Raw genomic sequence first — 19698 nt, forward strand, 5'->3', positions numbered from 1 at the left:
TAGATTCTGCATGTGGCCAAGAGAAGGGAGGGGAACATACTAAAAAAGGTAAAGGTACTCCTGACCTTTAGGACATACTAAGGGCAAACCTTTATTGCTCCTCTGAGGAAACAGGTGGTTTTCTTCTTGAACTTCCATGCAGATTCTTGAACATCCTCAAGGACCACATACAGTCCCTGAGTCACAGTTTGGTCCTTCCATTAGACCAGCCTTGTTGCCTTTCAGATGTTGCTGGGCTGCAGCTCACTTCATCCCTGAGCATTGGCCATGCTGACCAGGGCAGATGGGAGCTGTACTCCAAAACATCTGGAGGTACCATGTTGGGGAAAGCTGAATTAGACCATGCAGGTAGAGGCCTACAAATAGGTTTCTGGGTTGAGGAAAGGGAGTTTTTTTAGGAGTCTGCTGAAGAAGGAAATTTTACCTGGTGTATCCCTTAGAAAGGCAGATCCTGTGTTTGCCGCCAGCATTCTCTTTTGTGGACCCAGTTGCTTCTCATCTGCTGGCTTGAGCCAGGACGATCTCTTCCAGTCAATGGGGACATTGAAGGAGACACTGAAGAGAAAAGCCCATGTGCATCCTTGCAGAGGGAGTCAATGGGTTTCTTTCTTTCTGTGCTGTTCCTTCTTTGGAAAAGGGAAGTGCAATCCAGTGGCCAGGGAAACCTCATGCAATTCTGTTTGTTAGAAATGCAATTCCTGGTCTTTTAGAAGAAGCTGAGTTGAAGCTGGTCTATGTGTCACATCCCTCTTGAGCAAGAAGCTGGAAATTGTCTTTGCCTGATGGCTTCTCCACTTTGTCACCATAAAGGGTGGCTTGGTGGATCATCACATGGTTCATTGGTGTCTCAAGTACTGTATGGGAAACCCCCACATCAGGCAGTAGAGCCACAAGAAAGACCATAATTCAGTGGTAGAGCGTATGAGGGCGAATGAGTGTCCATATTATAGCAAGTGCTACTCTGGAACTGACTGAGCTATTCCTACAATTGCAGAATGTAGCCTCAAATATCTGTAAAGCCATGCGAGCCACACCTTTATTCTAAGCAACTATTGGTGGGCAGGAGTTTCCTACCTCCTTCGCACCTGGGTCATCTATACCATGTTCACTCTGAGTGACCTTGTGGCACTTGCTAGGACCTTAGCATCTTGGGACTTCTTTTTTAGTTTCACATGAATGAATTCTCTTGATTTGTACAACACATTTCCCCCGCTTCCATGATAGTCATGCTCCCTGGTATATATTTTCTTGTAATGATAATCCAATTAAGCTACCTTTTTTGTGTCTTGTTTTTGTCTTGTGGGTATAAATAGCCGCATGAGAGCGGCTTGTGCTAATTTTATGCCTCTTCCCTTGCTGACGTAGTTTTTGGTTTTGGTTTTGATGAGCTGGGTCATATCAAATGTCAGAGAGGCAGCCACTTGAAAGGAAGTGTAGCTCGTAACTGAGTCCCCTGGAGACCAGGCGCAGGAAATGACAGCAGTGAAATGAAACACCTCCAGCCTCACTCTCATCTGGATATATGACAGCCTTGTAAATAAACTCAACAAAGGTACCAACCAGCCTACAAACAAACAAACGGGGGGTGGGGGAGTGGCTCCTGCAGGCAGTTCACTGCATTTCTATGCTGGATATAGAAGAAGGGGTTTATCTCTTCTAGCATCCTGATTAGTTTCTGTGTGGAGCGCAGGGGAGGTAAGGTGTAATCTGTTCCTGCTCCTCCAGTCCTCCCACTAACCTGCATGGAATTTCTGGTTGCTTACCACTTCCAGGCTAGTGCTTAAATGCAAGGTTGGCAGTGATCCAGCAGGACTCTTCTCATGTACTTAAATTTTGAAAGTTTCCTCCGACTACAATAGTTTCCTTTTGCTGATGTTTTCTCTCTAGCAACCGGAGTCTGGAACAGGAGATAAAATCCAGCTATACCTGACTCTGAAGAGAAACTCTTCGCTCAACAATCTTACCTGAAATGGAAACATTTGAACTGGGGTAAAGGTAAAGGTACCCCTGCCCGTACGGGCCAGTCTTGACAGACTCTAGGGTTGTGCGCCCATCTCACTCAAGAGGCCGGGGGCCAGCGCTGTCCGGAGACACTTCCGGGTCACGTGGCCAGCATGACATTGCTGCTCTGGTGAGCCAGAGCCGCACACGGAAACGCTGTTTACCTTCCCGCTAGAAAGCGGTCCCTATTTATCTACTTGCACCTGAGGGTGCTTTCGAACTGCTAGGTTGGCAGGCGCTGGGACTGAACAGCAGGAGCGCACCCCGCCGCGGGGATTCGAACCGCCGACCTTTCGATCGGCAAGCCCTAGGCACTGAGGCTTTTACCCACAGTGCCACCCGCGTCCCTTGAACTGGGGTAATAACCATTAAATTGCCAGTACCAAGTAGGGTGGGCAGATGCAAGAAGCAGATGGGGATTTAATACCTGACAAACTACATCTGCTAAAAATCCCTCCTCTTATGCCACTCTTACAAGCATGCGAGTCCTCTCCTCTTTTGTATCTTTGCACCCCGATTTGGCCATTGAGGTTCATTACCTTGAGTAGGTAGGGTTGCCAGAGAGACTACACTGGGGTCTTTTCCATTATTCTGTGATATACTAAATGTGGATGCTAATTCCCACCAGCCCAACCCAGCATGGCAAATGGTCTGGGATAACGGAACTTGTAGACCAGCAACATCTGGAGGACACCACATGAGCTTTCCCTTTGAAAGAGCAGAGGAAATGGAAGATAACCCACCCAGTTTCTCCATCCACCCCTGTCCTGCCCCATCCTCTGTACATTACTTTTGCCAATAGGGAAGGAGCAATACAAAAGCTCTAGTAGATGAAGAGGGCTGGAGAAGCTATTGCTTCAACATGTCTCACTTCCAGAAGAATTTTGCAAAACTGTTTTGCAAGGTGTCTGTGTTGAGCTGGCAGTTCTATGAGTGCTGAGATGTTCATATTTGAACAATGATCCAGCTCTATTGATAACCCTTTTCGGTAAGGGAGTTGACCTTTCACCTGCTAAGATGGAGATCTAGCCCTCAAGGGACCTTTTACGTGTCTCTTGCTAGATATAACCTTCTGCATCACCCTGATGCTGGTTTTGATTCAAATACCTGGAATAACACACATACATAGACATATACACACACAGCCTCTGTGTTTGAATAGCAGTCCCAGATCTAGCTGAACTAAAACAATTTTGTTTGCCAATAAAGTGGCAAACTCATCACATAAGGCAGGCAGTGACTCAACCACTGGGTAAAGGCTGGCCGGTTCCTTTCTTGAGATGCCAGGTGATGACTCAGCTGCTGGGTAAATTCACTTCTTGGGACTGCTTTACTTTATCACACTTTGTAAATGCAGTGGCATTAAAGAGAACCCATAAGAAAATGCAATTAATGGAGAGTGTGCTAAAAGAACAGTCCCTTTTACTTTATCTAGAGAGCACCAAAGTTTTGTGACAGAATGCACGTACTTTCCCTAGGGCTCCGTGAAGTGGAACTGGTGCCTTTTCTCATTTTCTGCAGCAGAAGTGAGGAACCTGTGCCCCACCCCCAGCCACTGCTGCAGAACTCCAATTCCCATCATTAAGTATCACCAATAGTTAGGGACAAGGGGAGTTGTTGTAGTCAGCATTGTTTTGGTAATGGAGGGTTGTTGTTCCTCAGAAAAACAGATATGCATCATATACACACCTGAGAGTCAGCCTCACTCAACATGATGAGCTTCTTTCTGAGCAAATGTGTGTCAGACTGCCATCTCGGAGGCTTGCTTTGGGCAGGCAGAGTGGTTCTGCAGCAGTTTCTTCTTAGCCCTCTGCCTGCATCCTAAAAAAGCAAAACCCTGTTTGGTGCTGTTTGGTGAGGAAGGAGAAGATTGATGATGATCATCTGACAGCCACCAGCTTTATTTATTTATTTTCCACAACAGAGTCAGTTCTGCTGGAGCAGGAAGAACCTGGGATTTCAGAAGTGCACCTTTAAAAGTTCATAGCCAGCTTTAAAGTGCCCTCCACTGCTGGTCCCTTGCTTGTGGGTGGACATATTTTTGGATGCTTGCACAGGTGTCAGAAATGCTAGTTATGGCACTGGTAGTAACAGAGAGAACTGGAGGCCAAGGGTGTGGCTTGCAGCATGCAGAGTATTGGGCAGGGTAGGAGATGGAGAAGAGGGGCTGCTTAGCTAAACACCTTCTTCCAGTGATCCCAATGCATGAAACTTTCAAGTTTTCACTCTGCCAACCATGAGGGCTGTAAACTTACTGAAAGAAGGAAAGAGATTTTATCAAGAATCTGGGACTGGTAAAAATGTATATACAGTGTTACCTTCTGGCAACCAAAGCCAACATTTCTGGCTCACAAGCCCGCAGCTCCCCTCACCCTCTTTAAGAATGGGTTTAGTGAGTAAAGTCAGAGCTGTAGTTCCTCCATTCTCCAATAAACAGGATTTTTAAAAAATAAATAAAAATGGTGTAGGGGCATTATGGAATAGAGAATAACATTTATTGTGTTTGTCCATCAACCATAGTAGAAGTTTACTCAGGGAGCTCCGAAGGGTAAAGAGAAGTATTGCTACCATTCCACCCATAAAACTGCCCATTCCGCCACAGCCTCTGTCTCACAAGGCACCACAAATTGATTTCTCTCTCTCTCTCTCTCTCTCTCTCTTTAATGTACTATCTATTTATTTGAGTTATATACTGCCCTTTGTCAAAAGAACTCAGGGCAGTTCGCAAGATAAAAACACGAGATAAAAGCACAAGTAGTTAAAACAGAAACAACAAAAGAATACCCCCAAACTTATTTAAAATGCTGTAGAATATTAATAATTACTCTTTCCCCTTCCTGGGTACATAACACAGCAATCTCTCTTAATGCTCAAAATCATACTTTGATTAAGCATAGACTGATCTCTCACAAAGATATTTCGATCCAATTAGGTGTTGTAGTTTTTAAAAAAGAACAACAACTTGGGATATTATCCTTTTGGTAATAAAGGAATGAGAAATGTGAATTAACAATAGGATACTAAGGAAACAGCCCTTCTCCCCCCAATGCTGTGCTAGTTCTCATCTCTTCAAGGCTGCCTTCCTAAGCATAAAGTGGAAGTAAATGCCATTAAAAACAAGTTTACACAGTTTATGCACAGTTACCTGTTACTAAGCCCCATGGAATTTAGCAGGACTTACTTCTGAGTAAGTGTGCTATCAGTCACATTTAATTTACATTGAAAACAATGGGATTTAAATCATTAAGCATTTGACTGGGACCCGTGTCTGCCCCTCGAGTTCAGTGGGGCACCTCATTGGGTCTCCCCCTCCCCAGGTAAGCAGAGTGTGGCTCAGACTTGCATGTTTCCTTTCCTTGGAATGTGTGGGGAAAGGTAAATGACTTCTATCAATCTTGACCCTCCAGGTGTTTTAACTGCAGCTCACATTAACCCCAGCCAGCAATCCAAAACATCTGGAGAGCACCAGTTTGGGGAAGGTTGCCTCACCTGTATACTTTGTTAAAGCAGTGCCTGTTTTGTGTTTGTTTGGGTTTTTTTTTTAATAAAAGATCTTTTTATTTTAAACAAGGGAATAGAAGCAACACAGGTATTGTAAAAAGTTTATGACATTGGGGGGGGGGGGAGGCTAAATGCAGACTTACATAACCAAAGAAATAACTTAGTTTTATTTGAGGGAGAAAGATTGGGGGTGGGTGGGGAGGGTAAACAAGGTATTAACATGCCATACACAAAACGAAGGCTGAAGCAAGTCTGTGAGGGCACCAAGTTGGGAGTATGTATTTATTATTATTACTATACTGCCCTATACCCAGAGGTCTCAGGGAGATTTACAGAATAAAATCAGAATATAAACCCACAAAATACATGATCAAAATAAAAACAACCCAACTATAACCCAATATTCTTCGCTGACTCCTCATTCCCTGGCAGGGAGGGGCATTCTTTTGTCATTCACATCAGGTAGCCAAATGTATTGGGCTGGCTTGGGTTGCCATGTGTCCTCTTTTTCCAAGACATGTCCTCTTTTTCGTGGATAGAGTTGTCATAGGAATCCATAGTTAAACGTAGAAGTCAGCAAATGTGTCCTCTTTTTGGCTCTTCAGAATATGGCAACCCTAAATTAAATGAAATTAAATTCAGTTTGAGGCGGGTGTGGGAATCAGTGTGCGCTTTGGGTTGTAGAGTATCGAGTCATATTATATAGTATCAAAATAAATTTTGGGATATACAACCAGATACAGTATCGCTGCCTCTATCAGGAGCATGGGCTATTCTTCTGCAGTTCTCCTTGACGTGATGTTGTGAACAGAGAACAAATATGAAAGTTCAGAGAGGCATCTTTCTGTTGATGCGTGTTTGTCTCAAAGGAGACCTCATGTGCCTGAGATTACCCGGCTAAAGGCAAGTTCACAGCTCTCACTGGGGTTGTACGTACTTATGGGGCCCATGTCAGAGACTCATATATAATAATATTTTGCGAATGATTCGTGTCCTTATGGAGCTGCTTTCTTTTGTACTTTCTGGATGACCCATGATCGTATTATAAAGTAGTTGGGTTAAATATTGTCAATCAAGGAACCAAGTTGCTTCTTTCCCCCCGTGTATTTCTTCTCAATAATTAATTCGGTGTGGCTCCAGCAAATTTTTATTCTAAAAGTCCGGCCCAGGACAAGAGAAGCGTTGGAGCCGCTGGCGACGGGGCTCCGCGCCCGAGATCCCGGCACCAGGTGGAGCGCTTGAACAGCAAACTTTCCGTCCGCCCGCCTCTTGGCTGCGCTTGCGCCAATCGCGAGCGCCCCTGCCGAACAATGCGGCTCCCCCGCCCCCTCCCGTGTGGGTTTCTTTCTTTCTCTTGCGCCCCCCCCCTTCCCTCCCGCTGCTGCTCCTTGTTCGCCGGCTCCTCCCCCGCCGCCTTCGCTGCGCTCGCTGCCGTCGGGGGGTGTGAAGAGAGCGGGCGGGGAGACTCGGGGCCGGGCGCAGGTGGATCCGCCCGCGGCTGCCGAGGGATGGAGCGGGCCGGTCTCGCCGAGCCCCGCCGCTGAGCTCGACTTTCTCTCCGCCGCGAAGGACAAAAGCTTGATGGCCGCGGGAGCAGCCGGCTCGCTGGTCCGCGCGGAGCCGTGGATGTGAGCTCCGCAGGCGGGCTCGACGGGGCTCCCGGTGCGCTCCCTGCCCGAGGGAGGCAGCCGGCGGAAGGAGAGCCCCCCCATGCCCGGACTGCACCCTGCGCTGGGCAGCAGCAACAGCAGCAGCGCCACTCACGACGCCGATTCTCTTTTCTCCTCCGCAGATGGACTTAAAGGGCGAGCAGCAGGCGACGAGAAGGGCGTGAGCGCCGACGGCGACCGCGGCGCCTCCAGCCAAGGTAAGGCGCGAGCAGCGGCGCGCCGGGGGCGACTCTCCGGCCAGGGCGGGTCGGCCGGTTGCGCCTGCAGGGCGGAGGGGTGCCGGCTGCCCGCGCGGCTGCGCTTGCGAAGGGCGCAAAGGGAGACGGCGGCTTGCCGGGGATGCGCGGCAGAAAGGGAAAGGAGGGGGAAGGCGAGGCCCGCAGAAGCTATTTTTTGCATCTTCCCCCCCCCCCCCCGCGTGACTCGGCCTGTGTGTGTGTGACAAGGCGAGGGACTTGGCCGGACCGCCCGCGAGGAAGAGAAAGGGGAGGAGGCGGCTTGACTTTCCTTTCTCTTTCTCCGCCGACGGGAGGCGGAGAGGCCGCGTGCTGTGCCGAGGGCAAGGTTTGTTGAGAGCCCGGGGCTGCAGTCCCACTGACGCGCGGACTTCGAGGGAAGACTCTCACAAGTTACTGGGGCTTCCAATGAACGCCAGGTCAGACTGCCGGTGTTCTCGTGGCTTCCTCCTGGTGGTTCATCTCTTTCCCTAACCTCCGCCCCCCCCCCCCCCCCCTTTAAGGCGCGCGATGTTGCCCGGAGTGTCATTGCGCCCGTTACATGTTCTTTGGGTGCATGGCTTTGACGTTGTTCATTGCGGCTTGGCTCACTGGCGTGAGTTGTCTAGATCCTTTTGCTTCCTCCCCATCCTCCTTCCCCAGTAATGTGGTATATAGAATCGTAGAGCTGGAAAGGACCACAAGGGTTTATCTAGTCCTACCTCCTGCAATGCAGGAATCTTTGGTTCATTGTGGGGCTCAAGCCCATAACCCCGAGATTAAGCGTCACATACAGCAGATGGTATTTTTAAAAATGTGTCTTGTGTTTTCAAAACGCTTTATATATATATTGCTTGACTGCAAATCTCTCTCCTCGCCCCATTGCATTTATCTACCTGTGGACACAGACTAGTTTTGCCTAAGTTGTTCTCAGCATCCTGCTTTTCAATTTATCTGAAATCTGCAGCTTAAACTGGGACATGGTGTGGCCTTTACACTCGGGAAAGGGTTGTACAGCTCAGTGGTGGAGTATCTGCTTTGCATGCAGGCTCAATCCCTGGCATCTCCCGGTAGGGCTGGGAATATCCCCTGCCTGAAACCCTGCAGAGTTGCTGTCAGTCAGCATGGACAATATTAGTTAGATGGACCAATGATCTGACTTGGTATGAGCCGATTTCCTAGGTTCTTGGGGCTTTTAAGGGCCAGGTCCCAGGTCTGCATGAAGACCTGGCCATCTATTCCTGGTTTCCACGAGGGAGCAGTGCTGCTTTGGCTGAAGCAATGGGTGGCACTAGTTGGCCTTTGGATGAGTTCCAGCTTGCTTGACACATTTAATAAAGTGTAGCTTTAAAGCCTCTGCACACCCACACACAGCCCAAGTTACAAATGTCTCTGAGAAGCTCTGGATGTAAAGAGATGGTTCGTGATGCGCTGGTGGTGCTCCTTTCATCCTCCTTCACCATCCCTTTGGAGGTAAGAATCACTTGGGGACTTTCCATTGTGCTCACAACAGGTCAAAGCAGCACAGTTTAGCTGTCTTCGCAGTCTTGAGGTATCTGTCTGTCTGATTGTGTCTCAGGCCTTATCCATAGTTAACTTTTGCCACACACTTTCTGGGTACAGGTCTGTGGTTTCCCAGTCTACACTGGAGCGCTCTTCTTTTCGCCCTGGAGCTTTTGCCATGATAACTCACTCTTTAAAGCTGAAGGGCAACAAACAGCAATTCGAGTTTTCTGTGAATTGCAATTTGGTGCGATGCAGCGGTGAAGAGTGGATTTTTGTGGGGAAAGCTTCAGAGCCAAAATAGAGCACTCGGACCCGGAACTTGAAAGTGCAGGCTGTGCCTAGAAAGTGCAGAGGCAAAAGGTAAGTGTTGATAAGCTCACGGTCTTGTTCCTATACTTGATCTTATGACTTGGTGCAGATGAAATGTCAACACACTTCAGGCTTTGGTAGTTAGTATGCACCCACCTCTGAATGTGATACTTTGTTAGGTTGCTGTCATGGGCACTTGAGTGCAATCTGTTTGAAGTTTGTGAAATGGTCAGGAACAAGAGTCCTCAAAATGTGAGGAGGACCTCTCTTTCGGGATGTTAACAATTTGAGGGAGTGTGGTTGAGCAACGGACCTGGCAACGTTCAATGGGCATGAGAACCTTTTTCTCATGTTATTTGCATTGTAGGGCAGGAATGAAGGAAAGTTTGACCCTCCAGATTCTGGTAGATTCCAGCTCCCATCATCCTCAATCATTGGCTGGGGCTGATAGGTATTGGGGATCCAGCAACACCTTGAGGCCTGTAGGTTCTCCCTCTGTGCTGTGGGGTTGAGTGTAACTGCACCATTGGTGCTGTCTCTTGATGTTTATATGTACAATATGGACAAAAGGAGTGGATAGTTGTGAGCAGCGGCTCATAGGAAACTACTATATCATGAGGTAAACCATTGGCCCATCTAGCAACTGTATTGTCTACCTTCACTGATGGGCAGGTACTTGGAGATGCCAGAGTCTGAACCTGGGGTTTTCTGCATGCAAAGCAGATTCTCCACCATGGAGCTGTAGTTCCATGTTAAGAACATGACTACTGTTGTGTAGGTGGTCTATGCAGTCGTGACCTCTGAATGAGTGGGGTCTTCAGTTATTTGCAGCATCCATAGATGAGCAGTTGCTCATGCATAGCCACCCTTTTGCTGAATGTGCAGCCCTCATAGGAACATAACAAAAGCGTGGCTCGGTCAAGCCAATGGTCCATCTAGCCCAGAATCCTTTTCTCACAGCGGCCAACCAGATGCCATTAGGAAACTCACAAGCAGCACCTGAGTGCAAGAGCAACTCTCCCCTCCGGAGGTTTCCAGCAACTGGTATTCAGAAGCCTTGCTGCCTACAGCCAAGGACAGGCTTATGTGCACAGTCCCATTCTACTTTCTGCGTGTGATCAAGGGCTTAAGGGACTTTGGTTTCTCTCCTTCCAGAGTCAGGATACACACATTTAAAGCTGGTGATCTCTAACGGGGCACCCATGGACACACAAGCTCCCACAGAGGTCTTCTCTGATGCCCACAGGATTCACTTCCCTGCATCTCCCCCCTCCTCTTGAAAGCAGCTTGAATGAAGACATTGTGTTGGAGCCACTAGAGTAAGTTGTGGTGTGCACTTGGTTGCAGGGTGTGTGCAGTGCACATGGGCTCCAAAAGGTTGGCAGCCCTGGTTCTAAGATATCTACTCTGGAAACTGGGTAGAAGATTTCAAGCACTTCCTGGCTGAGGTTGTACCATTCTGGTGCTTTTAGTGTTTCCATCTGACATGTAGAAGAAAAAACCAGAAAACGAGAGAGGTTGGAAATCCACTATTTTTCTCTTACATTATCAAACATTTTTAGGGTTTCAGTCCCACCAGATAGGTTTATCCCGGGTGTAGGTGTTGTTGACCTCTGTATCACTCTGACTTGTTTATATCTCTTAAGAACTCAAGGCTGTAATTTTATACTTAACACTTAACCTGGGAGTAAGCCCCACTGAACACGTGTAAGATTTTGCCTTTAATTTTGGAATGAAGTCAAATTCTAGAGTGTGCGTTTGTGCTTTTCAGAGAAGAAAGAATTCCAGAAGGTGAGTTTCTTCCATCTCAGCAGCACTTGGGTGAGACATGCCCCACCTAGTGATATTCTTGCCTCCTCCCCCCCCCCGCCAGCCTTGATATGCAATTCCTAAAGGTGCAGGATGAGCCCTCTCCCATCTTTCTCACCAAATAAGATTTATGACTCCTCTCTTTTGAGACCTTGCTCATCTTTGCCTGTTATCTCATCCTGATCTATACCATCCATATTTTGATTCAGGTTACTGGATCTATTTTGTGTTTTCTAGAGTCAGGGACAGACCCATACAGCAGCCTGATGCATGCCACCCAGGAGCGTGAAGAAAGGAAGGGGAATTGTAGTCCAGCAGAACTTGGAGGGCCGCAGGGTCCCTTACCTGCTCTAACAGGTGTGGGTATCTCAACAGGCTTTTGACGAGCAGCATCAGATGAATCCATCTTTTCCACAGAGCTTTTTAAACCCTTCTCATGAGTGGTGGTTGAGCTAGCTAGATGCAAAAAGGGGACAGGAGGCTCCTGCACTTTTAATAGTTATTTAGTAGAGGGGATTTTGGCGTGCAACAGTTAAAGGTGCTCCCTGTCCTTTCTTTGCACCATGGCAGGTTTTTTTTGCAAAGGTCTAGGATGTGGAGAGAGAGGGACGCGGGTGGCGCTGTGGGTAAAAGCCTCAGTGCCTAGGGCTTGCCGATCGAAAGGTCGGCGGTTCGAATCCCCGCGGCGGGGTGCACTCCCGTCGCTCGGTCCCAGCGCCTGCCAACCTAGCAGTTCGAAAGCACCTCTGGGTGCAAGTAGATAAATAGGGACCGCTTACTGGCGGGAAGGTAAACGGCGTTCCGTGTGCTGCGCTGGCTCGCCAGCTGCAGCTTGTCACGCTGGCCACGTGACCCGGAAGTGTCTTCGGACAGCGCTGGCCCCCGGCCTCTTGAGTGAGATGGGCGCACAACCCTAGAGTCTGTCAAGACTGGCCCGTACGGGCAGGGGTACCTTTACCTTTACCTAGGATGTGGAGGGGGAAATGGCTGTGCAATTAAAGTTTTAAGCACCCCAATTCCCTCTCAGCCCTGATTGCAAGGTGAAGCAGCCTTTAGGTTGAGTTCCAACCTGTAGCTCCATCTCAAGTGTTCAAAGGATTTTGTGGCTTTTTTGGTACAGATCTTTTTGTCAACACATACCTTGGTCTTGATCAGCCCGTGCAGAGGAGAGGGCAGCCGGGTACACTTGCTCTGGGCCTCCGTGTGCTATGCTGACCAGGCAGTCCAACCAGGAGCTGGCTGCTTTTTTGTTTGAGTTTATAACTTTATTCCTGGCTAGGCCTCAGACAAGATCTGTGTGCACCTGGTCCTCAGTGTATGGTGGTCCCAACCTCATTTCAGATTTGGGGTGTGTACCCACCCACCCACCCCACTCACACACGAAAACAAAGACCACCACAGCCAATCACAAACGAACAGCCACACTCTAGGCGAACCCCAACCTCTCTCACCACCAAAGGAACACAAGTGAACAGCAGAGAACCTGCACAAGCAATGCTGACACCAAACCCCACATATAGTAAGCAAAATAGAAACATCACCACCCGACCCCACCCCCACCCATCTTCCCCCCCCCCTCCACCTCTTTCCCCCTATTCTTCCTAATGTCTCAACAAATGAAACTGACTACATGGTAAAAATACGATAGACAGACATTACACATACTTTTGTAAATCAAGAAAATCTTTAATAAAAATACATTAAAAAAAAAGATTTGGGGTGTGTATGTGAGTGGTGCAGAAGCTCAGAAATCACTGCTGTTTAATTGTAATGTGTCAAAGCGATGATTGGAGGGCACATGATGTAGCAGCCTTACTGAAGCTAGCCAGGTCTGCGTCTGGTCTGCTGGCCATGCTGGCTGGGACTGATTAGAGTTGGAGTCCAACATTTGGAGGACCTGATCCAATTTGCTATGGAAACTACTGACTTTGGGGGTGAGGCTGGTACTGGTTAAGGTCCCTTGCAGAGAGAGGCAACTAGATTTTGGCTTAGGAGTGCTGCCCCACGCACTGATCTATTCCATGCGCTCCTGTGGGTGGTGTTTTAGTGCCAGAGTTCCGATGGGGAATTCCACTGCCATGGCGATTCCGTAAGGAAAATGTGTCAGAAGCTCCTGCTCAGTGTTGTGTCTGGTGTCTGTGATTGCCTTGTGGGACTTGCACTACAAGAAGCTCTGAGTCCTGCCTTTGCACATCATTGAGCACATCATTGGTTTAGAAGGAACCTCCGGCGTGTGCACACGTGACGGGACGATGGCAACCTAAATCTGCTGAATTCCGCAAAAGAGGTGCTGAAAATGGATGAAATGGTGGAAAACACTGCTCAACTTTCCTCTCTGTCATCATTTTATTTTGTGCTTGTATTAATAGCCAGACCCGTGAAATTCATGTACTCTTGTGCTATTTGGGTGGGTGGGGCTGGGGGAACTGGCATACAGCTTTGCTTCTGAGCAACCTCTGCTTTCATCATGGGTACGTTTACATTTTTTGGAAAATGTTCAAGAGGCGTTTGCTGAAGTCTCAAGTGAGAGGAGGGTCAGTCAAAGCTTCTGGCATTCAGAGATTAGTCTCCTCTTTTCACACTGGGGCGATGGCTTACTATTTATCTGCCTGTGTGCCAGATAAGTGAAGAGGGCGAGATCTGCCTTGTTTCACAGGGAGCTGCAGCTAATCCGTGCTTCTTGCTCTGGGTCTACCACCCAGCCACATGCCTTCCTCTTCAAATACGCAGCTCAGGTGGTACAGCTACTCCTGGATTGTACCATTTCAAACTGCTTGTTACCTTTTGGTGGGATGGGAGAGACTATTAAATTCTTCCCTGTATTCAAAAAACAAACATCAAAAACTAGATGGCCTTGCTATCCTCATCTGCTTTCCTTACATAGGGTTTCCCTTTCCTCTCCACTGCCCCATGGCAAAGCATTCAGGCATGTGATTTCCCCACCTGCAGTCAAAAGTGGTACACTTCTTTCTTCTGCCTCAGTGTTGGAAGCTCAGATATACAAGCCAGGTGCCCCGTGGCTCCTTCAACCAAGGTTACACCTGCCAAAACAGAATGCCTAGTTGCCATTTTGGGGCAAGACAACGCTAAAGTTTTATTTTTCAAATGATGGACTGACTGTGGTAGATTCTCAGTGAAACATCTTCCTAGTTTAGATGACAATCTTGAGCCAGGTTAAAAACTTTGAGAACTTAAAGAAGAAAAAGCACTTGATCCAGGGATGGTCCACATATCCTTTTTTTAATGGTGTCTGCTCCTGCTCTGGCTGCACAGAAAAAGCATTTTGGTTCCTGATATTCATTCCAATTGTGCAGATAAAATATAACTGATGGAATTCTACATGATAGGGTGTTGGTGTGTAAAATCAGTCAAGATCCAATGATCCCTCAGGCATGCACCTCCAGATGGTGGAGATGTTGAGCACCATCCTGGCGCCCAGGCATCTTCACTCAGTCGCAAGTGGTCGATAGGCAGGTGCAAAATATGCCTGGCTAATTTCGAACACTGACCTCAGTTGGGGCTTCGGATCAATTTCACCCTATATTTTCTGTTTTTTCTTTCTTGTTCTCATAATTTGTGAACCTTTGAGCAACCTCAAACAGTAGCCCTGTAAACGAAGTCAGAATTATTATCCCTGCCCTGCCTTTTCCAGATTGGGGGGGGGGGCTGAGACTTAAGAAAGAATGGCTGACATAAAGCCACCCAGTGTTTTCATGGCAAGATTTGTAGCTCAGGCTGCGTATACACTATACATTTAAAGCACGAGGCCTTCATGAAAGAATCCTGGGAACTCCACAGAGCTACAGTTCCCAGCCTCCATAACAAACTACAATTCCCAAAATTCTTAGGGGGAACTCATGTTCTTTAAATATATGCTATACCAGCACTGATTTTTTCCTGTAAGCTGTACACTCAGTTCACTTGGGCCAGTGAGGAAATCCAGCTGTCCTGGCCAGTGCTTTGTGTGAAACCAAGTATGTGCCCTAAAATGGGGGTGGGGGGGTGGGGTTGGACTCGATGGCCCTTGTGGTCTATTCCAACTCTATGATTCTATGTGGTCCCAACGTCCTGTGCAATGTTCCTCAGCAGGCAGCCTATGTTTAAAGTCTTCTTTGTTTGTAGAATGTTTGGAAAAACATTGCTGCCTATAACCCGTGTCCTTTTCATTCCCTTAATCCTTGAACTTGCCATGCTCTGTCAGGCATGAGATCTCCCAACATTGGCAGTCTTTGCCCCAAAGAGACTACAGTGCATACAAAACAGAGGGAAAGGATGTATGATTCACCCTCTTCTCTCCCCCCCCCCCCCACAAAAACATGATCTGGTTTCAGAATTATGGTGATAGGAGCTGGGGTGCAATTGAAAAGGCTGTTTGCTAGTTGAAATAATAATTTTAATAAACTGTAGCCCCAGTGTAGAATCAGAGTTGAAATCATTGATAGCTGTTTTCTTGTACTTTCAGCATTCTTGCCTCTGCTTCACTGCCAAACTGTTCAGTGGCAAAGATTATTTCATAGCAACCTACCGGTATTTCCAAAAGTTTTCTGCCTTCAAGCCTTGTTCTGCTAAGGGTTAAGGTGCTATTGGTCTGCTCCCAGCCCTTTAAGGTGTGCTTGAGAATTTTCCAAGAACCATTAGAAGCCGGGCATCTGGGTTCCAGCAGCTATTTATAGCCTGGATAATAGATCAGAAAGCCACCTGAGCCTGCCAGCTGCCTTTCTGCTGGCTTTTATTTGAATGCTCTTCAGAGGCAACAGAGTGCATAACAAACAGTCACTCCAAAAAAACTCCTGTAGGCAGTTCCTGGTAGAGCAAGTGAGCAGGCTTGGCAAATGGACACTGTAAAGCGAGGAAGTGGCTTTGGGAGGCAGCTGGGGAGCTTCTTTCACTGGGCATCTAGAAAGACATAATTCCAGATACGGATATTTTGGGGGCGGGAGGGGGACACACATACATGCAAATATTGGGAATAAATTGAAATATTTTCAGCTTGACACTATAGGCCAGGCTTCTGGGCAAAGAGTCAAAGCTGCCTTTTCCCACACACAAACTTCGTGCTTCAGCAGCCTATGGATTCCAAACGGGGGTGGGGGGGTGGGGATGTGCATTTCTGGAAATTCTAGGTGCATGGTGATACATCTTTGTTTTGATGTTTTAAAACTGGGCCACTGTCTTAGTCACAGCCCTCCACCCTGACTGGCCCCCATTCACCAGGTGGAGTCCCAGCCTCACCAGGGCTGAAAGCTGGAGGACATGCAGATAACCTTTAAACCAGGGGTCAGCAACCTTTTTCAGCCATGGGCTGGTCCACCGTCCCTCAGACCTTGTGGTGGGCTGGACTATATGGGGGGGGGGGAATGAACGAATTCCTATGCCCCACAAATAACCCAGAGGTGCATTTTAAATAAAAGGACACATTCTACTTATGTAAAAACACACTGATTCCTGGACTGTCCGTGGGCCGGATTGAGAAGGCGATTGGGCCACATCCAGCCCATGGGCCTTAGGTCGCCTACCCCTGCTTTAAAACTTTTGTGGCAAGAGGCAAAGTCTGCCTGGAGGCTCCTGCCTACTCCCTCTCACCCCCCCCCCCCTTGTGGGTCGTAAGTCAGGCTTGAGGAACCTTAGGCCTGGGAGCTGAATGCGGCCCTCCAGACCTTATAACTCTTCCCAGGTCACACCCTCACAGAGAAGCTAGCCAATTATACAAAGGTAAAAATTCATGTTAGCGGCTTAGCCTACGTCTGCCCCCTGCCCCCCCTTCCCACCCCCCCACCCCCCGGTGTGTGACTCTCTGGAGGAGTGCATCCTTTGGGCTTAGGAAGGTTGGCCATCTCATTTGGAGAAGCTAGAAAACACAGAGGAAAACGTCCATCCCTTGATTATTGGACTGCTAGTGGGAGGCAACAGATTGCTTCTAGTAGTTGGGCTGTGGGGCTTCTGGTCCGAGGTTTCTGTGTGTCCTGTGTGCTGGTTCACTGCGCCCCTTCTGATCATGCAGGTCTATCCACTTCCAAGCTGATGGGCTTGTGGAATCAGGCCCTAGACATTGGTGGTGGTTTCGCCTTTTAGGATTCCTGAAGTCTTGCTGCATGAGATGTGGGATTTCAAATGGCGCATTGAATACTATATCCTGAGAATTACAGCTTTCAAAGAAGAGCAGTTTTTCTTTCTTTCTTAGCTGAAGAATTCCAAACTGTTGTACTTTCCACACGTACAATCTCCACAGACTGTGTGTGCCTCAAAGAGTGTCTATTCTGTGAAGGCCCTTCTTGAGCCTCTGCGATGCATGTTGCACATGGCCTCCTCCCCACATCCTGTTTCGGCATTCCTCTTTTACGCTCCAAGCGTGCCAGTCCTGGATACATGAAATTTCATGGACGGCATCTATTCTTAGCCCACCAGCTAGTTGAGTAAGTCACGTTGCCCAACAGCAGTCATGAGTTCAAGACTTTTGAGGGTGGGGAAGGGAAGCAAGATAAGAATAACAGCTGTAAACATAGAGAAGGGGGAGAGGAACATGACTGATTCTAACCCAGATGTTTTAAATTCATGATCATCTAGCTCATTTGACAGGAGAGCTATAAATTACGGGGTTGTGTCTGTATTAATGGAGTCTGTTTGAGAGAGGAATTTTGTAGAGTTCTCTAACTTCTATAGCTGCAACAAGAGGTACTTTAATGCTGGATGCTCTCCCCTCCAGACTCCAAGCAAAGCCTGTTCCCACCTCTGCTCTGACCTTTATTTCTGGCCATTCTGACAGGGTTAAGCAACAAAGAGCATGTCTTTTGTAATAGCCATTGCGACCTAGTGGTTCAATAGGGATGGGGAAACCTGTGTGTGTGTCCACCCTGATATTGTTGGGACTCTGTTGACCCAGACCAGCATGGACAGTGGTCAAAGATGATGGGAGGTGCAGTCCAGAACAATCAGGGTTAGTGTCATGTGGAGGCCTGGGTTCAACTTTCTTCCTTGGTGGCCTTGGGCCTCTCATGTGCTCTCAGCCTAACCAACCTCTTAGGGTTGTTGTGAGGATCGGAAGAGAGCCTTGTATGCCCCTCTGAACAACTTGCAGGAAGGCTGAGATAGAAAGGCAGCCTATGTACCCAGATCAATATAGGTGAATGCACGGACCATGCTTGCTTTCCCCTTACTGCCATCATCTAAACTGTGGCCTAAAAGGTGGGCTGAGCTGCCCCTCTCTTTTCTGTGTGTTTTGACATGAGCCCCCACCCCCTTAAACACACAACATACATAATTCTAGCCAGAGCTTCTGTTGCAATCTAAACCTAGAGCTGCTGCTGGGAAACTGTTCCCTTCCTCCTCCGCTGCCCCCCCCCCTTCTGCCCAAAGGCACAAGCTGCTGATTCCCCCTACCAGCTCCTCGTGACTCTAAATGGGAGGAAAGTGCCTATTACTCTGCAAATGTCTCATCTGTGATTTGGAAAGGGATGATGGAAAAGTGCCAGACCCGCAGTTTAAGGTAGTGAGGCTTTACTGAGGACTTGGAGCACTCTCTGTGCAGTGACGAAGCTGCATGCTCTGGCACTGGGAGTGGAGAGCAAGCGGGGGCGTGGCGCGCCACCCGTGGGCATGTGGCGTGAGTCCTGGGGGTGTGGCGTGAGTCCTGGGGGTGTGGCGCGCCACCCGCTGGGCACCTAGCACAATGGGGGGTGCACGGCGCATGTCCGGGGGGCGGCCGTGATGGTACCCCCCTCCCCGATGGTGCCGGGGGTGTGCGCTCCCCCCACCCGCCCCCGTTCCTCCACCAATGGCTCTGTGGGGATGGTGTGAGCCAGACATGTCTTTCACCCTCAATTCTTCAGTGTGCAAAATTGGCACATGGGAGAGTGCTTTCTCCAGATATCATGGACCCCTGTCAACCCAATGTGGTCAGAGAGCAGGTGATGTAGTTGCAGATTAAGGAACAATGTTGGATGTGGAGCTGGGCAGTGCAGGCTCAAATCCAGCATGGAACAGATGTGGTAGCCTTGTCAACCATTGTGGATCTTCCAAATCTCCTAATAATCCTCCAAGCAACTCTTGGGCTGCGTGTGGCAGAGTTTGCCATGTGGATTTTTTATTAGCTGACCCAGAATGTCAAGCTGGTTGGTTTGTTTGTTTTTTGCTGTGTGGTGAAACTGGTCCTCAGTAACGGTCCCTGGGACAGTTAGGGCTTGCATAACAAGTCCTACATACAGCAAACTAAATATGACATAATAGGAATCACTGAAACCTGGTGGGATAAATCCCACGATTGGAATGTAATAATGGAGGGATACAATCTATTTCAAAGAAACAGACCAGACAAGAAAGGAGGAGGAGTGGCGTTATATGTCAGGGATGTGTATACCTGTGAAGAGATCCAAGATTTAGAACCTCAAAGCCAAAGTGAGAGCATTTGGGTCAAAATTAAGGGAGAGAAGAATAACAGTGACCTCATTGTGGGAGTTTACTATAGATCCCCAAGCCAAACAGAGGACATAGATGATGCCTTCCTGGAACAGATGGCCAAGCATGCAAAAGGAAGGGAGATAGTAGTAATGGGGGACTTCAATTACCCGGATATTTGTTGGATGTCAAACTCAGCCAAGAGCATAAGGTCAAACAGATTCCTCACTGCCCTTGCAGACAACTTCATTGTCCAGAAAGTGGGAGAAGCAACAAGAGGAACAGCCATTTTAGAT

The 19698-nt window shown here is 48.2% G+C and overlaps 1 protein-coding gene across 8 annotated transcripts in view; it reads left to right on the forward strand.

Annotated features, from left to right (window-relative positions):
• Nucleotides 1-19698, forward strand: part of HDAC7 (histone deacetylase 7) — a 190105-nt gene that overhangs the window by 60921 nt on the left and 109486 nt on the right. Inside the window, exons 1-2 of one of the 8 annotated variants that reach the window (XM_077923735.1) lie at nt 6880-7164; nt 7295-7369. The exons of 1 other annotated variant lie outside the window; for it this stretch is intronic. Coding sequence is in view for 5 of the 7 variants with exons in the window: in XM_077923731.1 (XP_077779857.1) it covers nt 7213-7369 (157 nt within the window). In the remaining 2 variants the exon portion in view is untranslated. Of the gene's footprint in view, nt 1-6864; nt 7370-7685; nt 7828-19698 lie in introns of those variants that run through there. 6 more of the 8 variants (XM_077923731.1, XM_028721200.2, XM_077923734.1 and 3 more) reach the window with 6 other exon arrangements.

The sequence above is a fragment of the Podarcis muralis genome, chromosome 2 (assembly GCF_964188315.1).
Source record: "Podarcis muralis chromosome 2, rPodMur119.hap1.1, whole genome shotgun sequence".
Taxonomy (NCBI): domain Eukaryota; kingdom Metazoa; phylum Chordata; class Lepidosauria; order Squamata; family Lacertidae; genus Podarcis; species Podarcis muralis.